General features: G+C 46.5%; 1 protein-coding gene across 2 annotated transcripts in view; it reads left to right on the plus strand.

Moving 5' to 3' along the window:
• Positions 1 to 1,653: 1,653 nt before the first annotated feature.
• Positions 1,654 to 22,089, plus strand: part of RNF31 (ring finger protein 31) — a 41,520-nt gene continuing 21,084 nt past the window's right edge. Inside the window, exons 1-13 of one of the 2 annotated variants that reach the window (XM_070730061.1) lie at positions 1,654 to 2,556; positions 4,439 to 4,623; positions 6,820 to 6,966; positions 8,891 to 9,046; positions 9,189 to 9,242; positions 9,920 to 9,977; positions 11,669 to 11,864; positions 13,051 to 13,441; positions 15,548 to 15,823; positions 18,139 to 18,402; positions 19,288 to 19,470; positions 19,568 to 19,777; positions 21,320 to 21,493. In XM_070730061.1, the coding sequence (XP_070586162.1) occupies positions 4,441 to 4,623; positions 6,820 to 6,966; positions 8,891 to 9,046; positions 9,189 to 9,242; positions 9,920 to 9,977; positions 11,669 to 11,864; positions 13,051 to 13,441; positions 15,548 to 15,823; positions 18,139 to 18,402; positions 19,288 to 19,470; positions 19,568 to 19,777; positions 21,320 to 21,493 (2,292 nt within the window). In that variant the 5' untranslated portion in view covers positions 1,654 to 2,556; positions 4,439 to 4,440. The remainder of the gene's footprint in view (positions 2,557 to 4,438; positions 4,624 to 6,819; positions 6,967 to 8,890; positions 9,047 to 9,188; positions 9,243 to 9,919; positions 9,978 to 11,668; positions 11,865 to 13,050; positions 13,442 to 15,547; positions 15,824 to 18,138; positions 18,403 to 19,287; positions 19,471 to 19,567; positions 19,778 to 21,319; positions 21,494 to 22,089) is intronic. The other variant, XM_070730062.1, reaches the window with a different exon arrangement.

Genomic DNA, 22,089 nt, shown 5'->3' on the forward strand with positions numbered 1-22,089 from the left:
CACACACGCAGCAAGACCAAATCCTGAAACAAGTAGTGAACTGTGTTCTAAAGGGATGGCAAAATGATATTGTTAAACCTGAATTGTGTGATTTTAAGAACAAAAGGCTTGAACTGTCATATGTAAAAGGTTGTTTGCTGTGGGGGGATAGAGTGATCATCCCCAAACGCCTAAGGGAAAAGGTACTCAGAATGTTACACGTGGGCCATCCTGGGATTGTCAGGATGAAGAGCCTAGCAAGAGGGCATTTATGGTGGCCAGGGCTTGATGCTGATATTGAAAGTTGGGTTTCAAAGTGTGACCCGTGCCAAGAGTCTAGGCCCAATCCCCCCAAAACAACTCCGGCTGAGTGGGAACAGCCTGCTGGCCCTTGGTCTAGGATCCACATTGATTTTGCTGGCCCAGTGGGGTCTCAGTATTTCCTAATAGTGGTTGATGCTTTCTCCAAATGGTTGGAAATAATAGCAATGAACAACATAACCACAAGTGCCACTATCAAGGTATTGAGCAGACTGTTTGCATCCCATGGTTGCCCTGATCTATTGGTGTCTGACAATGGACCACAACTAACAGCCAGGCAATTCGAATTATTCCTAGATGGCCTGGGGGTCAGACATGCCCTCATCTCGCCTTACTCGCCCTGGGCTAACGGGTTGGCAGAACGTTACGTAAGGGTGGCAAAAGAGGCATTGCACAGGTCAGGCCCTGGAGATGTACAACAGAACTTGGACCAATTCTTATTAACCCAGCACATTACCCCTAACTCGCACACACATGTAAGCCCTGCAGAGTTATTGATGGGGAGAAAGTTGAGGTCACCACTAGACAGGTTAAACCCAAGGTTCTGTTTGAATAATAACCAAATGTGCATAAAACCAGAAAGAGAAATGTATTTGGGTCAAAATGTATATGTAAAATGCTTTGATGGAAATGTAAACTGGATGAAGGGAATTATTGTTAAGCAAAATGCACCCAAGACTTATATTGTTAAACTGGAGGATGGTCGTTTGTGGAAACGACACATAGATCACATTCGGAAACGAACTGAAAACCAATTACAACAACCCGCTGACTCGGACTCTCCCCCCTCAACAGACTTTTATACATTGCCCGAACTAAGAAACACGCAGAGAGACTTATCGGGCCAGGGGGAACCATCCAGCGACGCCGAGCCATCCTCGTCCTCCGAGGCCTTCGTTGGGCCCGCCAGGCCTAGTCCGCCGCACCGGGAGAACAGCGGCGAGCCATCCTCCACAGTCAGTGGCGAAGGAGAAAATGGACTGCGCAGGTCAGCGCGAGAGTCTCGAAGGCCTCACCGATTGGACGACTTCGTCACGTGGCTTTCTTGATGGATGGGTCCAACTATGAGGGGAGGGGTGTTGTATCCTGAAATGGCTACCTTGTAACGCTGTAAATAGTTTGTTCCTCTTTTCCAGCGCTGTCTGAGCCCAAGCAGGAAGTCGCTCCTGATTGGCTCAGACGCGGCCGGCTCTCGCTTTGGCGGGAACCGCAAAAGTATAAAAGAAGCGGCTTCTCCCTGCAGAGCCAGTCGGTACTCGCTGAATCGTCACTTTACCTTGCTGAGCTGTCACTTATTCTCTGAGCTGAATAAAAGTACCGATTGCTCAAACCCTGTCTCTGGGTCTACTTCAGTTATTTTCTTGCTTTCCATTTCATTTCCTTCCTTCCTATCTACCTCCCTTTCCTTCCTCTTTTCTTCCTTCCTATTTCCTTTTCTTTCCTTTTTTCTTCCCCCCTTTGTTCTTTTCTTGCTTTTCATTTCTTTCTTTCCTTCCTCATCTTCCTATTTCCCTCCATTCGTTCCTTCCCTTTGTTCATCCCCCTCCCTTTCTTTGCTTTTTTCTTTTTCTATTCCATTCAATTCCATATTTTCTTTTCTCTCCCATTGCATTTTCCTATTCTATTCTATTCTATTCTTTATTCTACTTTCTATTCCATTCCATTCTCTTCCATTTTCCTATTCTATTGTATTCTATTGTAAACTATTCTATCCTATCCTATTCTATTATTCTATTCCATTCCATTTTCCTATTCTATTGTAATCTATTTTATTCTATTTATCATTCTACTCTATTATTCTATTATTCTATTCTTATTCTACTATTCCATTCCCCTCCCCTCGGGGAGCCTGGCCCGGGAAGTTTGCATTCCCACCACCCTGTGTCCTCCTCTTCCTCTTTCCTGCCTACTCCCGTGCACGCCTTTCCCACGTTCCCCTTTGCAAGCCCGGATCGGGGAGGAGGCTGACACGCATCTACGTCCGCGTGCACCGCTCCCATTCCCCCGGTTTGCCACCGCGGCGTCTCCTTTTGCCGAGGGCGCTCTGCCTATGCTCAGAGGCGGCTTGGCCGGCTCTTCCTCCGTCCGGGCTCCTTGCAGTTCTTCCTCCGCGTCCCCAGAGGTCGCTCCGCTCCGCTTCTCTTTTATTTTTTTTCCCTCTTTGCTCCGCTTCGCCCTGGTTTCGTTTTCTTAGCAGCCGGTTGGCTGTCCACTGCGGCTTCGTGTAAGGCGGGAGAAGAAGACCCGGGTTGCAAGGTAGACCGATCCTTTCCCTCCGCCCTTCCCCGAAGCAACTTTCCCTGCACTGGGTTCGAATGCGGCGCGGGTGCGGTGGGGAGTTGCCAAACAAGAACCGGACCGAACTCTTAGGGGGTTGAGGGGCTGCTGGATCCTCTCGGCTAGTCTTGCGGGGGGGGGGGGCTCTTGGTTCCCCGACTTGCTGGGGCTCCTCCTGGGGATGGGGGGGGGGGTACGGGGCTGGACTACAACTCCCATCTCACGATTTTAGGAAGTTGGGGGGAGGTCTTTATAGTCCCGCCAAGCGCGCTCTTTTCATCGGGGCTCTGGAGACTTCAGAAGCCCCAAAGTTGTTTTGGACAAGATAAAAAGATGCGTGACTTTCCCCATTAGGCGCTCCCACTGTTTTCCGATGATGATGATCTCGTTTCTTCATGAAACATGAAACTCAGTCAACTGAGCATTTAAAAAAAGAGTTGTTTATTATTATTATTGTTGTTGTTGTCATCATCTCTTTAATATTATCTCATAATAATAACAACAACAACAATAATAATAATAATAATACAGTGGGAACCCCTAATGGGAAAACACATGCATCTTTTATCTATCAAAAACAACAACTTCTATTACAAAAACAACAATAATAATAATAATAATAATAATAATAATAATAATACAGTGGGAACCCCTAATGGGAAAACACATGCATCTTTTATCTATCAAAAACAACAACTTCTATTACAAAAACAACAACAATAATAATAATAATAATAAAACAGTGGGAACCCCTAATGGGAAAACACATACATCTTTTATCTATCAAAAACAACAACTTCTATTACAAAAACAACAACAACAACAATAATAATAATAATAATAATAATAAAACAGTGGGAACCCCTAATGGGAAAACACATACATCTTTTATCTATCAAAAACAACAACTTCTATTACAAAAACAACAACAACAACAACAATAATAATAATAATAATAATAATAATACAGTGGGAACCCCTAATGGGAAAACACATGCATCTTTTATCTATCAAAAACAACAACTTCTATTACAAAAACAACAACAATAATAATAATAATAATAATAATAATACAGTGGGAACCCCTAATGGGAAAACACATGCATCTTTTATCTATCAAAAACAACAACTTCTATTACAAAAACAACAACAACAATAATAATAATAAAACAGTGGGAACCCCTAATGGGAAAACACATACATCTTTTATCTATCAAAAACAACAACTTCTATTACAAAAACAACAACAACAACAATAATAATAATAATAATAATAATAATAATAAAACAGTGGGAACCCCTAGTGGGAAAACACATGCATCTTTTATCTATCAAAAACAACAACTATTACTATTATTACTATTTTATTCACAAAAAACAATAATAAACAGAAAATGAGATTTATATGCTGGATTTTGTATCACAAATTATTATTATATTATTATTATTATTAGTAGTAGTAGTAGTAGTAGTAGTAATAGTAGTAGCAGTAGTAATAATAATAATAATAATAATAAGTACTACTACTACTACTACTAAACCAATACAGATGGTCTCAGTAGTAATCGGCACTCTGGGTGCTGTGCCAAAAGACCTCAGCCAACATTTGAAAACAATAAATATTGACAAAATCACAATCTGTCAGTTGCAGGAGTCCCTGCGCCTGCTTTCTAAAGAAATTTTGCTTTTTCTCCTCCCTGCAAAGAAGTTTTTTAAAAATCCAGCGTCTCACATTTGATTTTTATTTATGTATATGGATTTCCAGGCCACCCTTCTCCAGCGGATTCAGGACGGCTTACAAGATAAAATCGGTACAAAATACAAATTTCTAAATTTTTGTATGTTTTCATTTGTGGGTCAGAGATGGGGGAGACCACGCGCATGTTCACCGCGCTTCGGCAAGAGCTGGTCACCGCCTTGATCCGGAATCCTTCCGAACAAAACGCCGAACTTTTGCAGAGCCTGGTCGAAGTGTCCTTAACTCCAGCCCAGAAATACCTTCAGATTGATGCCAAGGGCATTTTGAGAGCCAACGTCAAGGAGCAGGTGAGGAGTGGGAGGGTAGACCCTGCGTCGGAGGCTTTACCTATTGAATGCTCCGCTGCAAGGTGAGGAAAAATGCCCTCAAGTGTAATGGTAAAGAGTGGATAAGGATGAAAAATTTCCCCATGTGGGGGGGCTTTACCTGTTGAATGTCTGCCTGTAATGCTCCACTTTCTCCTAGTCAGGTGAGGAAAACTGCCCTCAAAATGTCCTGGAATAGATGTGGAACGGATAAGAGGGACAATAGATTCCTCACATGGGAGGCTTTCCCTGTTGAATGTCTGCCCGTAATGCTCCATTTACTTGTTATGGGGCCAGGAAAACTGCCCTCAGATGTTCTGGGATAGCGGTGGATTGGATAAGAGGGACAATAGAATTTGGCCCCTGTGGGGGGTGTTTTACCTGTTGAATGTCTTACTGTGGGGGGTGCTTTACCTGTTGAATGTCTTACCGTACTGCTCTGTTTACTGGTCGCAAAGCGAGGTAAGATGCCCTCAGATGCAATGGGGTATTATTTATTATTTTTTTATTTATTAAAATTTGTATGCCACTCACTCGCTGAGGACTCCTCACCTGAGTAGGTGAAGAGTCAGTAAGGATGATAGATTTCCCCACGCCTGGGGATTTACCTATTGACCACTGCCATTTACTTGTGGGCAGAGGAAATTTTATTTATTTATTTATTTACTTACTTATTGGCAGGGTCCACAGACTCCCATTTCCAAAACAAAGGTTCTAGTCCTCAAGGCAAAAACAGTTTGGGCGGACTGATTGCAAGTCATCCTTGACTTACGGCCGCAAACGCAACCAGAATTTCTCTGGCTCAGCGAGGTGGCTGTTTTAGTGAGTTGGGCCCGGTTTTGCAGGGGTTTTATGAGGAGGGGGGTTCGCCACAGTCGCTAAGTGAACTACACGGTCGTTAAGCAAATCTGGCTTCCCCAGTTCGACTTGGTTAGTCGGAAACCAGCTAGGAAGAGTCATAAAAGGTTGATCACGTCACTCTAAGACACTGCAACACCGTTTCCTCCCCCCCCCCGACACCTGCCAGGTGGGAATGCTATATAATGGTCATAAGTGCGAGGATGGTTGTAAGTGCGAAGACCGGCCCTAAGTCACTTTTTTTCCCCAGTGCTCTTATAACTTCCAACAGTTGGCTAAGAGGATGAACGTAAGCCGAGGGCCACCTGAATGAAGGGTGCTTCTGGGAACGTCTCATAAGCCAGCTGCATTCTATCATCGGGGGGGGGGGGGGAGGAATTATTGACCCCCTCAGAGAGGGTCCGCAACTTGGGCGTCCTCCTCAATCCGCAGCTCATATTAGAGAACCGTTTTTCAGCTGTGGCAAGGGGGGCATTTGCCCAGGTTCATCTGGTGCACCAGTTGCGGCCCTATCTGGACCGGGAGTCATTGCTCACAGTCACTCATGCCCTCATCACCTCGAGGTTCGACTACTGTAATGCTCTCTACATGGGGCTACCTTTGAAGAGTGTTCGGAAACTTCAGATCGTGCAGAATGCAGCTGCGAGGGCAGTCATGGGCTTCCCTAGGTATGCCCATGTCACACCAACACTCCGCAGTCTTCATTGGTTGCCGATCAGTTTCCGGTCACAATTCAAAGTGTTGATAATGACCTATAAAGCCCTTCATGGCATTGGACCAGAATATCTCCGGGCTCGCCTTCTGCCGCACGAATCCCAGCGACCAGTTAGGTCCCACAGAGTGGGCCTTCTCCGGATCCCATCAACTAAACAATGCCGTCTGGCGGGCCCCAGGGGAAGAGCCTTCTCTGTGGCGGCTCCGACCCTCTGGAATCAGCTCCCTCCAGAGATTAGGACTGCCCCCACCCTCCTTGCCTTTCGTAAACTCCTCAAAACCCACCTCTGTCGTCAAGCGTGGGGTAACAGAGACATCTCCCCCTGCCTATGTAGTATTTGTGTATGATATGATTGTATGTATGTTTTTATATATTGGGGTTCCTTGTTTTTTAGACTTTTAAATGTACTATTGTTATTTTAGATTTTAATTATTAGATTTGTCATTATGTACTGTTTTTATCACTGTTGTGAGCCGCCCCGAGTCTGCGGAGAGGGGCGGCATACAAGTCTAATAAATGAAATGAAATGAAATTCAAACCCAGAACCGGTTACAGCATCTGAGGGGGGCGGGTAAGATGTTGCTGAATTGCCAATCCCTCTTCAGTTGCAGGAGGATCTCCGCAAGATCTCCACCGCTTTCCAGATACTGGAGAAATACGGCCGGAACCTTCTCCATCCTCGTAAACCATATTTCTGGCGAATGGTCAAATTTAACAATCCGGTTTTCCGGGATACGGTGGACACTATCCAGGTAAGCCTCCCTCCCTCCCAAACTGGATCTCCTATCTCAGTGGCCGTCCCGCTGGATTTAAGTTGAGTTTTATACTGGAGAAGATCCCAAGGCTTAAAAATAATCAAAATAGAGCCGGAAATTAAAACCCAATTTTTCCTTTTACTTTTTTCCCTATCAGACGAATGGATTGGAAGCCTTGATAACATTTAGGAAATGAGGTTTGGGGCAGGCCCTTCATCATGTGATCCTTTCTTCTTATTATTATTATTTATTGGATTTGTATCCTGCCCCTCTCTGCAGACTCGGGGCAGCTAACAACAGTAACAAAACAGTATAATCCAATACTAAAAACAGTTAAAACCCATTATATAAAACCCAATCATACATGCAGACATACCATGCATAAAATGTTAAAGGCCTAGGGGGAAAAGTGTATCTCAATTCCCCCATGCCTGGCGGCAGAGGTGGGTTTTAAGAAGCTTACGAAAGGCAAGGAGGGTGGGGGCAGTTCTAATCTCTGGGGGAAGTTGGTTCCAGAGGGCCGGGGCCGCCACAGAGAAGGCTCTTCCCCTGGGTCTCGCCAGACGACATTGTTTGGTTGACGGGACCCAGAGAAGACCCACTCTGTGGGACCTAACTGGTCGCTGGGATTCGTGCAGCATTTCTTGTTCTTGTTTCTTGTTCTGGGAAACCCCAGGAATCTGCAAAGCTTCTAAGTCATCCAAGTTTTATGGCTTGCTGTCTACAATTAGCAGAAAATTTTTCCTGAATTTTTCCATAAACAAAATAGGAGTTTGTTAAATTTTTAACTGGGGGTTCTCGCTTGGTTGCAGATGGAGAGTTAGCATTGGTATATCACCCTTCCCTGCAGGGAATCTCCCTGGAAGGGATCTGGTATGAGGATCAGCCTTTCGTTCAAGGACCCAAAAGATCCAAACTTTTAGAAGCCACAGACTTTTCTGGATGCGAATCTGTTCTATGAATACACTTTTAAAACAGCTTTTGGCCACTTTAAAAGAGGGATGGACTTCAACTCCCAGAATTCTTGAGTCAGCCATGCTTGGCTGGGTATTTCTGGGAGTTTATTTATTTATTTTATTTATTGGATTTGTATGCCGCCCCTCTCCGTTGAAGTCCACCCCTCATGAAGTGGCCCAGATTGAGAAATACTACTTTATTATGCCAATTTGAGGTTGTGGGAGACGGGATAAAATTTCCTTTTTGGGAGTTTTTTAACATAGCAAGGGTATGTGTGTTTGTTTTTGCTAAAATGAAGGAATGGCTCTCCTGAAATTATGCTTCCTTTCCCTAGCGATTTTCAAATGTTTTAAACAAGAATTGACATTGAATAAGTATTTATAAAAGGCTATCACCCTTTCTTCTTCCCCCTTTCTCTTTCTCGCTTTATCACTCTACCTGTCCCTCTTTCTGTCTTTTCTCTCCCCCTCTTTTTTCCCCTTTCTCCCTCTCTTTCTATTTCTTCTCCCTTTCTCTCTCCCTATTACAGTACTCTCTTTTTCACCTTTCTTTCTCTCTCTCTTCTTCCTTGCTTTCTCTCCTCCCTTCTCCCTCCCTCTCTTTCTTTTTCCCTTTCTCCCTCTTTCTCTCCCTGTGTGTCTTTCTCTCTTTTCCCCCTTTCCCCTCTCTTTCCCTCTTCTTCCTTTCTCTCCTGCCCCCTCTCTTTCTTTTTCTCTTTTTCTCTCTCTCTCTTTCTCCCCCCTCTCTTTTTTATTCTTTCTCTTTCTTCTCTCTGACTTGCCCTGAGTTGGTTGAGAAGGGCAGCATAGAAATCTAATAAATAAATTTTAAAAATCTCTCTCCTCTCTTTTTTACTCTTTTTCACTGTCTCTCTCACTCTCCCCATCTCTCCGTCTGTCTCGTGTGCATTTTTCTACGTGTGCCCCCTTTGGCCTGCCAAAACAGCACTCTTCTCCCCCGGCAGGGCGGACGGGATGTCCTCCGGCTCTATGGCTATTCGGAACAGAAGTCCGATGGGCTTTACTTCCCGGATTCCAAACAGGAGCCAGACATTCCTCAAGTGGCGTCTGTCACCGTCGACGTCATGCTCCTTCGTGCGGAGCTGACCCTCGTCCTCTCGGTAGGGGGCGGTGGGGCGCGAGACCAAGCCGGTCTGTGTGTAGTGTAGGGGGGGCGGGAAAGGGGGAACGGGATGGCTAGGGAACCTCTAGGGGCCCCTGCTAAGGCTTGAAATAGACATGTGATTATCTTTCCTTGTGTAGGAAAAGCACCCCAACACTCAGGTGTTGCAAGAGTTAATGGACCAGGACTTACAGGTGAGCAGGGCTACAGGGAGGGGCTGAAGAAGGGACCAAGGTGGGTTCAAAGCAGTGATGGGTCAGGGGCTACGGTCTGGTAGCGATTTTTGGGGTGCGCACGCAGCTGCAAGTTCCCAATGCGTGCACATGCGCCCCTGTGTGAGATTTGGCTTCTGCGCATGAATTGTGGTCGTATGTCGAGGACTCCCTGTATCCAGAGGCAGAAAGATTAATCAACAGGGCTGGACTTTCTTTCCTTCGGGATCCCTTCTGAATTTTCTTCAAGGCCTGCTTTAACATTTAAATATGTTAAAGGGTTAAATAAGGTCCAGGAGGGAAGTGTTTTTAATAGGAAAGTGAACACAAGAACAAGGGGGCACAATCTGAAGTTAGTTGGGGGAAAGATCAAAAGCAACGTGAGGAAATATTATTTTACTGAAAGAGTAGTAGATCCTTGGAACAAACTTCCAGCAGACGTGGTTGGTAAATCCACAGTAACTGAATGTAAACATGCCTGGGATAAACATATATCCATTGTAAGATAAAATACAGGAAATAGTATAAGGGCAGACAAGATGGACCATGAGGTCTTTTTCTGCCGTCAGACTTCTATGTTTCTATGCTTTGGCCCCCGAGGGAGGAAACCTGGTAGGGAGGTCTCTTTCCGCAGTCCTGATTCTTCTGTCTTTCTCCAGGTCACCAAGAAAGTGGAACCGGGATGCACGAGTCCACTTTTAGCCATGATTCACACAGGTAATGGGAGAAAGAAACTACAGGGGGGTTGATCGCAGTATCGGGTTGCTATCTGGTATGGGCCACACTGCACACTGGTAGTAAAATGTGAGGTGCGCGTGCAGCTTCGGGTCGCCAGCGTGGTGTGTGCGCTCCCTGGCAAAATTTTGCTTCTGCACATGCGCAGGGTGCGTGTGTAAGAGAGACAGATTTTGGCGGGGTTTTGCTCCTGCGCATGTGCAGGGTGTGTGTGTAAGAGAGACAGATGGACAGACAGAATGGAATTGTCCTTGGGAGGCAAAACCCACAGCCACTTTGTCTTATGTCTTGAAACTAAAACATATGAAGAACAGTTGCAGGATTTGGGCTTGATTAGCCTAGAGAAAAAGAGGACTACTGGGGACATGATAGGAGTATTCCAGTATTTGTGGGGCTGCCCCAAAGAGGGGTGGGGGTCAAATTATTCTCCAAATCACCCGAAAGCAGGACAGGAAACAATGATTGAAAACTAATTGAGATAAGCAACCTGGAATTAAGGAGAAACGTCTTAAGAGGGAGGACAATTAACCAGTGGAACAGCTTGCTACTGGAAGTAGTAAGTGCTTTATCGCTGGAGGCTTTTAAGAAAAGACTGGACAGACACTTGTCCAGAACTGGATAGGATCTTCTGCTTGAGCAAGGGGTTGGACCTCCAAAGCAGGAGTGAAATGCTCCCGGTTCGCTTGTGCCTGTCAGTCGTCAGACAGCCAGTCGCGAAGGGAGCGCGAAGCTTGTATCCATCTGCCCGGATGCCACCCAAGAGGGTTCTTTTACCCTCTTCGGATCCACGGAATACTTTGCACATGTGCAGAGGGTAAAAGAACCCAAATGGCGGCGACCGAGCAAGTGTAATATTGTTTTTTATGGTACGGGCAATATTGTTTTTTATTATTGTTCTGAGCCGCCCCGAGTCTTTGGAGAGGGGCGGTATACATATCTAAATCTGTATAGTCTGGGGAGAAAGAAAAGGGGGGACATGATCGAAACATTTAAATATGTTAAAGGGTTAAATAAGGTCCAGGAGGGAAGTGTTTTTAATAGGAAAGTGAACACAAGAACAAGGGGACACAATCTGAAGTCAGTTGGGGGAAAGATCAAAAGCAACGTGAGAAAATATTATTTCACTGAAAGAGTAGTAGATCCTTGGAACAAACTTCCAGCAGACGTGGTTGGTCAATCCACAGGAACTGAATTTAAACATGCCTGGGATAAACATATATCCATTGTAAGATAAAATACAGGAAATGGTATAAGGGCAGACTAGATGGACCATGAGGTCTTTTTCTGCCATCAGTCTTCTATGTTTCTATGTTTCTAATACATTATTATAATTATAATTATAATTATTAAGCCTCGTGCTCCCTTTCCGACTGGCTCTCTGACAACTGATAGGCACGAGCAAACCAGGAGCATTTCACCCCTGCTCCAAGGTCCCTTCCAGCTTCATTCCAATTGATTGATTGATTGATTGATAGATAGATAACTCGGGAATAAATTCTGCCTCTTGTAGAGATGCACCTGAATCTTGAGTTTTCAAACCTAAGTAGAACAAATCTTGAGAAAAATTGTTTTTTCCCCTCCCCTCTCTCTCTCCTTCTCCCTCCCTCTTTGTCTCTTTCTTTCTTTCTTTCTTTCTTTCTTTCTTTCTTTCTTTCTTTCTTTCCGGCCTGTAGGAAATCTGCCTCTCGACACCTGCCTCCTTTGTGGTTTAGAAGCCCCGTCACAGCACTGTCCAGCTTGCAATCAGAGCTTGTGTCCCAACTGCGATTGGTTGTTTCATAAGCATCCATCTCGGACGCATCACCACCGGGTGTCCATGAAGAGCCCTAGCAGAGCATGGCAGAGCCCCCCGCCGCCCCCCAACCCCAGGTATCCTTTCGGGTGCAAGTCTCCCAAACCCCCCTCCTCCCTTACCCTCCTTAAGAGCTCCGTCACTTCCCCACAAAAACAGGACATTTTCAGGAAACGATTCCCAATTCCTGACCTTAGGATCAAAGCAAAACGTTCTTCCATTTTCCCCCCCCTCTTGTGGAATAATTTCTCCACACACACCCAAACCCCCACCCCAAAAAAATTCATCTAAGGCAGTGTTTCCCAACCTTGGCAACTTGAAGATATCTGGACTTCAACTCCCAGAATTCCCCAGCCAGCATTCGCTGGCTGGGGAATTCTGGGAGTTGAAGTCCAGATATCTTCAAGTTGCCAAGGTTGGGAAACACTGATCTAAGGTACCCGACTCAATGGACACAATAGTGGCCAAATTTTAATTGTTGAACGGGTCGCAGCCGATTTTATGACCTCCCTTTCTGGATGCAATGGTGAATCGATCCATGAAGTGAATCTGGCTCTCCCCAACCTTTTGATTTGGCTTGTGACAGTGGTTCTCAACCTGGGGTTTCACAGAGGTCGCCTAAGGCCGCGGGAAAAGACAAATTTCCCATGGTGTTAGGAACTAAAGCTTCTATTCTGGTGCCTTGGAACACATTTTTACAATCCAACCAATCAGGCGTTTACAGTGGGAGTGTCCCTCTGACCTTCCTGCCAGTCAGCTTAAAGCTCCGCTGGGAGAATTAGCGCTAGACTTAGGGTTGGGGGTCACCACATCAGGAGGACCTGTATTAAGGGGTCGCGACGTTAGAAAGGTTGAGAACTACTGGCTTACGGGAAGTCAATGGGGGAAGGTCACGAAATGATGATCACGCTGTGACCCCGTCGGTTTGCTCGAATTTTGATCACGCAACTCCCACGGATGCCGCGTGACAGTCATAAGCGCGAGCAGAGGTTTTAAGTTCCAGCGCCGTTCTCATTTTGACCGTTAAACGAAGGGTTGTAAGTCGAGGCTCACCTGTACGCAGCAAATCACCGCCTTCTTTTAACGACCCCAGAATCGCTTGCGAGTGCGGAGTCTGGGCAACTAAATGGCGCTGAGTGTTTCCTGGCCGGATGCTTTTCCTGTTGCCATTGCGGAGTTTTGTTCGGCAGATATATTCTCATTGTGTATTGGTGAGTCACTCAATTGGGATTGATTCAGTGTGGGCTTCTCGTCTCTTCACAGCCTCGCCAGCTGCATCACCTCGGAAACGACGTCTCTGCGGCCCCCCAGCCTGCCCCCGTTCACATCCCCCCACAATGCCCCCAGCCCGCGCCCTCCGTGGCGTTGCGCGGCTTGCCAAAAGAACAACGATGCCGCCTCCATCCTCTGCATCAGTTGCAACCGGCCTCGGGGCTGCAAGACCCCGCAGAACGTCGGCTTGGACGATGAGCTGGCCAGCCAAGCTCAGCTGGCCAGAGGACGCTGGTCCTGCCAAACCTGCACCTTTGAGAACGAGCCGGCAACCGTCCTGTGCGCCGTGTGCGAGAGGCCACGCCTAGCTGGACGACCGGGCACCGGCGACGCCAAGCCCTTGATAGCCTGGGGTGAGGAGAGCGGATCCCAGCAGGAAGACGTGAGTACGGGGGCTTCCAAGAGGACATGCTTTCTAACGCAGGACTAGAACTCACTGTCGCTGGGTGCTTGGCCCAAAGTCACCCAGATATTTTCCCTGCCTAAGGCGGGACTAGAACTCTCTGTCTCCTGGTGCTTGGCCTAAAGTCACACAGCTAGCTTTTCTGCCTAAGGCGGGACTAGAATTCACAGTCGCCTGGTGATTGGCCTAAAGTCACACAGCTATCTTTTCTGCCTAAGGCGGGACTAGAACTCTCTGTCTCCTGGTGATTGGCCCAAAGTCACCCAGATATTTTCCCTGCCTAAGGCAGGACTATAACTCGCTGTATCCTGGTGATTGACCCAATTTAAACCATATATTTTCCTTGCCTAAGGCAGGGCTATAACTCACTGTCTCCTAGTGATTGGTCCAAAGTCACTCAGGTGGCTTTGCTGCTTAAGATCTGATGTTGAAACCCCACATGGCTAAGATCAGACATCAAGATAATTGAATTGTAGTTCCCCTCCTGGGTGTTGCTATCCTCCTCTGGGGCTGCTCCCGATGTCTTGTTTTATCCATGCCTAATCGCGCTATTTTATCTTATCTCAGATTTTCCCTGTCCCCCCCAATCTCGGTGTCCAATCTTTGCCGTGCCACATACCTTCTAGAGACCAATTAGAGCACACAGGTCCTGTCATCTAAACAGTACAAGTTGGCGGGACCATGGGGGGAGGGCCTTCTCTGTTGCTGCCCCGGCTCTATGGAATCAACTCCCCCCCTCCCTGAAGTCTGTACTGCCCCCACCCTGCTGGCTTTCCGTAAGGCCACGAAGACCTGGCTATGCCGGCAGGCCTGGAGGCCCTAAATCAGCCAATAGCTTGTCCATGTGTATGAATCGGTATGAATGACTAGTACACGTGTTGCTGAATTGTTTTGGGGGGGTTTTTTGAGTTTTATTTAGGGTTTTAGAAATTAGTTTGCTTTTTTAACTATATGTTCTGTATGAGTTTAACTCCCCTGATACCTATCTATAAATTACTAACAACGTAACATACAACTATCCCTCAATATACTACCCACTGCCATAACAGTGTAATGAAATAATATGTCGTTATATTGCAGGTGCCACCCGCTTCCCTTTCTCCACCTAAATCCCATCCTATCTTACCTAACCATACCACTACATCTCTAAGCAAATCTATAGATATGAAACCATAAAACGTTAAATATTAAGTATAACATGAAAATGCACAGTTGAATGTTTAGAATTGATAGATAATAAAGTTATATATCTTATGTTGACACATGTCTATTGTTTTGTATCCCCCTTATTTTCTGTATCCCTATTTCCCTCTCTTTTTCTTTTCTTAAAAAACCAATAAATATATACAGTGACCCCTCGTGATACGAACCCCTGGTAATACGAACCCAGGGTTCGGTCGGACGTCTTCGTAACGTCAAAGCTCCGCCTATGGAATTCCCTATTGGGATTCCCCACCTTCTTTCTAGCCTCCAGATCGGTCGAAAACGCTGCCGCCAATCGCAAAAACGGCGCTCCGCCGAGCGGCGGCGCCCAGCTGTAACCTTCTGAAACAGCCGGGCGCTTCTCTGCAGCCTCAGGAACCCGAACTTACGGGTTCGGCGTTCTCCTGAACGCCGAGAAGCCCCCCGGCTGTTTCAGAAGGTGACAGCCATGCGGCGGCGCTTCTCGGTAGCCTCCCAAACCTGAACCCAAAAAGTTCGGATTCGGGAGAATGCCGAGAAGCCCCCCAGCTGCTTTAAAAGGTGACAGCCATGCGGCGGCGCCCAGCAGAGCGCCATTTTGCGATATTTTTTTTCTTTTTGCTCGGATTAATCGCTTTTACATTGTTTCCTATGGGAAACAATGTTTCGTCTTATGACTGTTTCGCCTTATGAACCTACTTCTGGAACCAATTAGGTTTGTAAGATGAGGTATTACTGCATATATATTTTTTTTAAAAAAAAGAAATTAGTTTGCTTTTTTTCTTGACTTCCTTTTATTGTTATTTGTAATTTACATTGAATGAATGAATCAATGACCGATCCGGGATCTGTGCCCGATCTTGCACCTTGGCGCTAATCTTGTGCTAATCTTTCTTCCCACAGGCCCCCACCTGGCAGTGCGAACACTGCACTTTCCGCAACAGCGGCGGCCGACGGATCTGTGAGATGTGCAATTGTACTAGCCTGCAAGGCGAACCCCAGCCCTCCCCCGGCCAGACAGAGAAGGGGGAGGTGGGCAGGCTGAAGCGAGAAGTGGTGGAAGCTCCCGCGGAGCCCCAGGGCCTGGGCCGAGCCCCGTCCGCCTCTCCCGAGGATGTGGAGCATCAGAGGCAAGAGAAGCTACGGGAGGACGGGCAGAAATTGGTGGCCATGATTAGGGTGAGTTCTTTCACACACACAAACACACACACACTGATCGCTTTTGACCCCTTGTCCACGTCCTTCTTCAAATGGAATACCGGCCGTTGTTCTGTCGGGCTCTCTGGTAGAATCCTCCCGAAAATGCACAGATACAATTTCAGGCACACACACCTTTGAAAATTCAAAACAATGTTCTTTATACCGAAAATGCAAATAAACGAAGCCCTCTTTTGGTATAGCAAAGAGCACTCGTCTCCAAACAAACTGGTATGTTGTACAAGTCCCTTATCAGTTCTGAGATACTTAGCTTGCAGCTGTGAGGCAATTCACAGTCCTTCTTCTTTCACAAAGTGAAACACACTTGGCTCTGGTTTAGTTTCAAAGTGGGGAAAAATCAGCACACAAAAGGTCAAAGTCAGCAAAGCAGGCACGAAACACCACGATCAGATAATCCTCCACAATGGCCAAACCCACAGGCTGCTCTTTATAGCAGCCTCACTAATGACCACAGCCCCACCCAACCACAGGTGGCCTCATTTTCTTTGATAATAATCTCTCAGTTGTTGCTGCCTATGCATCGTTCTCCGCATGCGTGGCTGTATCATTAACTCTTGTTCTGAATCCAAGGAGGAGCTAGAGAATTGATCTCCTTCTGAGCTGTCTGCCACACTCTCCTCCTCCCTGTCACTCATGTCTTCTTGGTCAGAGGAGCCTTCATCAGCAGACTCCACCGGGGGGGCAAAACAGGCCTGCAGCATGTGGATGTCTTCCCCACATCCACAGTCCTTGGGGCAGGAGCTGGGGCAGAGCTAACCACAACAGCCGTCGTGGGAATTATGGGAATTGTAATTCAGCTTGTCAAATTGTAGATCCGCTCAGAGCGGGTCCGCAACTTGGGAGTTCTCCTAGATCCACAGCTGAGGCTAGAGCAACATCTCTCGGCCATGGCTGGGGAGACTTTCACACAGGTTCACCTGCTGCTCCAGTTATTATTATTATTATTTATTAGATTTGTGTGCCACCCCTCTCCGTAGACTCGGGGCAGCTCACAGCAATAACAAAGACAATGTAAGAACAAATCTAATAATTTAAAAAACACTAAAAACCCCATTATTAAAAGCAAGCATACACACAAACATACCATGTATAAACTGTATAGACCCGGGGGAGATGACTCAGTTCCCCCATGCCTGACGGCAGAGTTGCGGCCCTATTGGGACAGGGAGTCTCTCCTCAGGGTCACCCCACATCCTCATCACCTCGAGGCTCGATTACTGCAATGCGCTGTACTTGGTGCTCCCCTTGAAGAACGTTCGGAGACTTCCATTAGTCCAGCATGCAGCCGCAAGAGCCAGATTGGGCGTAACTTGGCGGTGGTGAAACGGTTGTAAATGAAGGACCTCCTGCAACTCCCGGCCTATCTGGTTGCCAACAAACTCCTAGCTTTGTGTACCTGAGGCACTGGAGGCCTCAGGTGCACAAAGGCACTGTGCCTGAGGATTGGAAGGAAGCAAATGTAACCCCGATCTTCAAGAAAGGGTCCAGAGGTGATCCAGGAAATTATAGGCCACTCAGTTTAGCCTCAGTTCCAGGCAAAGAGATTATTAAAGATAAAATTACCGGGCACATAGAAAAACAGGCATTGCTGAAAGAAAATCAACATGGTTTCTGCAAAGGCAAATCATGTCTTACTAACTTGTTAGAATTCTTTGATTCTCTGATCAAGGAAATGGAGCCCCTCCCTTATGAAACCAGGTTGCAACGCCTTGGTGTCTTCAGCCTTGAAAGAAAGCGTTTAAGAGGTAACTTGATTGAAGTGTATAAAGTCATGCATAGGATAGAATAGGTGGATAGAGAAAAATTCTTGGTGCTTGGTGAAAAGAAAAATTATTTTCTCTATCACAAAATACTAGGATGAGGGGGCACTCCCTAAAGCTTATAGGTAAGAAAGTGAGGATAAATGAAGGGAAATATTTCTTCACCCAGAGGGTCATTAGTTAATGGGATTCCCTTCCAGAAGAGGTTGGGACAGCTGTCAGGCTGTATAACGTCAAGGCAGGATTAGACAGATTCATGGATGCCAAGTGTATCCATGGTGGTTATTAAAATGGATGTCCAAGTGCCGTCTCTATGTTGGTTGAGGCAGGCAGGGTTTCCTTAGGTCCCATTTGTTGGGGGTCAGGGGAAAGGGAGGGTTTTGCCTTCTCCTTCTTTTCAAGATCCCCATGGACAATTGTTGGGCCACTGTGGGACACAAATGCTGGACTTGATGGGCTTTGGCCTGATTCAGCAGGGCTCTTCTTACGTTGTTGGTTTTTTTGCCCCTCCCCCAGGAGGCGGAAACTGTGGGCGTAGCCCCCGAAATGGTGGCGGCCGCCTTGTGCTACTCAGGAGCTGAGCTGCCCTTGGCCTGGCTGAAGTCGGAGCTGCCCTGTGTCCTGGAAGGTATGGCAGAACTGGCCACTCAGCGAGGCGAGGAGGAGCCTGAAGGCGGGCTGGGTGCCATAACGCTCCAGGAAGTCCAATCCGCGTGGGTGGCCAGCCGGGGCGACGTAGATGACGCCGTCAGCCGATGCCTCAGCACCCGTCGGAGCAAGGTGAGTGGGAAAATAGAATAAAGCATTGTAGTAAGTGTTGTACATACTCCTGGTCAGTTGGAAGATGATGAAGAAATTAAGGACTCTGATAGTGTTTATGAATTAGTGGGGGCCCCGGGGTTACAGGTAGTAGAACAGGTGGGAGGCCAGCCACAGGATGGGGCTGAGTTCAGGATCTAGCGAGGGAGAATCAGACGCTCGCTGGGTAAACCCTAAATTCAGAAGGACCCAAAAACGTAGAGAACAGGTGTCTGGAAGAAGATATTAAGGGGAGGAATGGGTTAAATACTGTAGTGATGTATTTGGCACAACATTGCCGAAGAGAAATATGGAGGTTTTCCGTGCAGCTCCCAAGTAAGCAAAAGTATTCTGTGTTGATTAACAGTCAGTTCTGCTGTTTTAGAGATCATGCTGTTAGGAAATAAATCTTGTTAAGTGGAGAAGGAGAGGGAATGTGAGAAATGCAATTAAGGAAGATAACGGGCCAGGAAATATGTGCCAGTATGAAATGTGTTTGAATCCGGAAGAGAAGAGAATAAAATGGAGTTTCTTTGTTTATGAAATAATGCATTTAATAAGAGTTATTTGTAATTGCTAAATTTCTACCAGAAACCAGAACAGTAAGTGCTTTTTCAAACCTTGGCTACTTTAAGATGGGTGGACTCCAACTCCCAGAATTCCCCAGCAAACACATCAGTTTCCCATTTAATTGTTGTTTGAGGATGAAGAATAAGCTGTACTACGCCCTGCACAGGGGAAAACGCGGTGGTGGAGGATATCCAGTTAATATCCCAGAGTTATTTTTGAAAGCCTACGCTAACAAGGTTAGATCGCAATTGGAGTTCGGTTTTGGGAAGGTGACGTCAAGCTTGGTTTGCCCCGCAGGTGAGAGAGTTGAAGTGCCTGGGCTTCGAAGAGCGAGGCCCTGTCTTACAGGCCCTGTACGAGAACAACGGCGACTTATGGCGGGCCCTGGTGCAGCTGCAGCGGGGCCGCCTGGCACCGTTCCACCAGCGGCTGTGGGAGAGCGAAGAGCCTCCAGTGAACTTCCAGAGCCCTGACCGACAGGTGAGCGAAAGAGGAAAGGAAGAGATGGAATCCGGATGGCTGGGGATCCAGTTCAGATCCAGAATCACCGCTGCTTTCTCGTCTCGTTCTTCGCCAGGTGCTGCTGCGGCGTCTCCTGGCCTCGCTGTCTCTGCCCAGCTGGGGCCGGGCCGAGCTGGTGGTCTCGTTGATGCTCGAACAGCCGAACGAAGGTTGGGAGCTGTCAGACATCGTGGAAGCCGTCAAGGCCTCCCCGAACCGCGACTTCATCAAACGCTTGCTCAGCTGGGAGTGCGCCGTCTGCAGCCTAGCCCTGCCGCGGAACAAGGTACCGACGTGTGCGCCTTTCTTCCATAACAGGGCCGGTAGACTGTCTCCGATGTGTAATTTAAGTTTTGGGCGCCACCAGTAATGGGCAGCCAAAATTTTTACTGCCACACTGTGGGCATCAGTGTTCCCTCTAATTTTTTTGGGGGGTGGGCGGAAAAGTATAGTGTCTGAGCGGCAGTCCCTTCGGGACTGGGCGGCACAAAAATAATAACTAAAGAAATAAAGAAACAAAGAAACAAAGAAAGAAACAAATAAATAAAAAACCCACCCTGTTTTGCCTCAGAGAATTTCAAAATAAAATACTGTACAGTACTGTGTGTCTATAACAGTGAGCTCATAATAGGGCAACTCTATCAATATCAAAATGCCACTTAAATAGTTGAGCTAGTTTCAAACTAGGTTTTGATTTTCTTTCTGTCTTCCTTACTCCCATTCTTTTTCTTTCTCTTTTCCTTCCTCTCTTTTTTCTATCTGTTTCTCTCTCTTCCTCTCTTCCTCTCTCTCTCCTTCCCTCTCACTCTTTCCCTCTCGGCTTCTGGGCAGGTTTGGAAAACTGAGTTGATGATGATTTTTAAGTGAGCGATTGCTCACTGCTCAGCTTAGAGGGAACTATGGTGCGCATGGCTTATTTTGTGGGTGTGGCTTAATAGTCATATGACTGGATAGGAGTGGCTTGCTGGCCATGTGACCTGGTGGGCGTGGCTTGAACGATCATCATCGTTCAAGTGAACTGTTAAGTCCTTGATTTACAACCTTACTAGTGTTGCTCTCTGGAGTGACAATTTGCTTCGCGTTTCCCGCGCTCTCCTTCCTGGGTCGCCCACCCACTTCAGGCTGAGTAACTAGGCGAACAAGTGCTGCCAGAAGCATAAATGCTGCCACCGCCGCTTTCCCCCACGCCTTCTGCTTGCACCTCAGGCGGGAGGTGGCCGCGGGAGGCTGGAGGGGAGCCAGGCAGGAGAGAGGGAAGGTCGTCCGAGGCCAGGAAGGAGGAAAGAGGAAAAAAGCAAGGAGCACAGACACAGCAGCAGCAGCAGGGAAAAAATGGAGAGCTGAGCTGAGACCAGTAATCCAGGAAGTGACATTCACCGATCAACTGAAGCTGTACACGCATCTTCATTTAGGCCGGTGGAACTGCGTTCCACCCCGTCCTACCTACTGCCCACCCTTAGGCGCCACGATGTAAAAAAAGATGTTGAGACTCTCGAAAGAGTACAGAGAAGAGCAATATTTATATATATTTTTGATTTTATTTGATTTGATTGATTTGATTTGATTTGACGCCCCTCTCCGAAGACTCAAACCCCCTGATCATAAAGATGATCAGGGGACTAGAGGCTAAAACGTATAAAGAGCGCTTGCAGGAGCTGGGTATGTCTAGCTCTGATTTAGCGCAAAATGCGAATAATTTTGTCTGCAGACCATGAAAATTTTATCACGACCACCGGTGGGCCACAGACCACCAGTTGGTGACCGCTGGGCTAGATGACCTACAAGACCCCTTCCAATCGGGTAACCTATTAATTACTTCTCTTTCTAGATGCAGTCGCTAACGTCGTGCGAGTGTACAATTTGCCCCGAGTGCTTTGCTTTGCACTTCACCATCGCTGTGAAGGAGAAACACATCACGGATTTGGTGTGTCCAGCTTGCTCCGAGCCAGAGATCAGCGACGAGACCGAACTTCTCAATTATTTCTCTACTCTTGATATCCAGGTGATGTTTCTCCTGGGGTTCCGTGGATAGTCTGATCATGTGCCAGCCTATTTTTATTTTTATTTTTTTTAAAAAACAGTTTTTAATAGGAAAGTGAAAACAAGAACAAGATGGGCTACAAGAATGGTGGAAGGTCTTAAGCATAAAACGTATCAGGAAAGACTTCATGAACTCAATCTGTAGAGTCTGGAGAACAGAAGGAAAAGGGGGGGGCATGATCGAAACATATATTAAAGGGTTAAATAAGGTCCAGGAGGGAAGTGTTTTTAATAGGAAAGTGAACACAAGAACAAGGGGACACAATCTGAAGTTAGTTGGGGGAAAGATCAAAAGCAACATGAGAAAATATTATTTTACTGAAAGAGTAGTAGATTCTTGGAACAAACTTCCAGCAGACGTGGTTGATAAATCCACAGTAACTGAATTTAAACATGCCTGGGATAAACATATATCCATTTATAGCTTTTTATTTTATTTATTTATTTTATTTATTATTAGATTTGTACGCCGCCCCTCTCCGCAGATTCAGACTTATCCATCCTAAAATAAAATATAAAAAATAGTATAAGGGCAGACTAGATGGATCATGAGGTCTT

Source organism: Erythrolamprus reginae, chromosome Z (genome assembly GCF_031021105.1).
Source record: "Erythrolamprus reginae isolate rEryReg1 chromosome Z, rEryReg1.hap1, whole genome shotgun sequence".
Taxonomy (NCBI): Eukaryota; Metazoa; Chordata; class Lepidosauria; order Squamata; family Dipsadidae; genus Erythrolamprus; species Erythrolamprus reginae.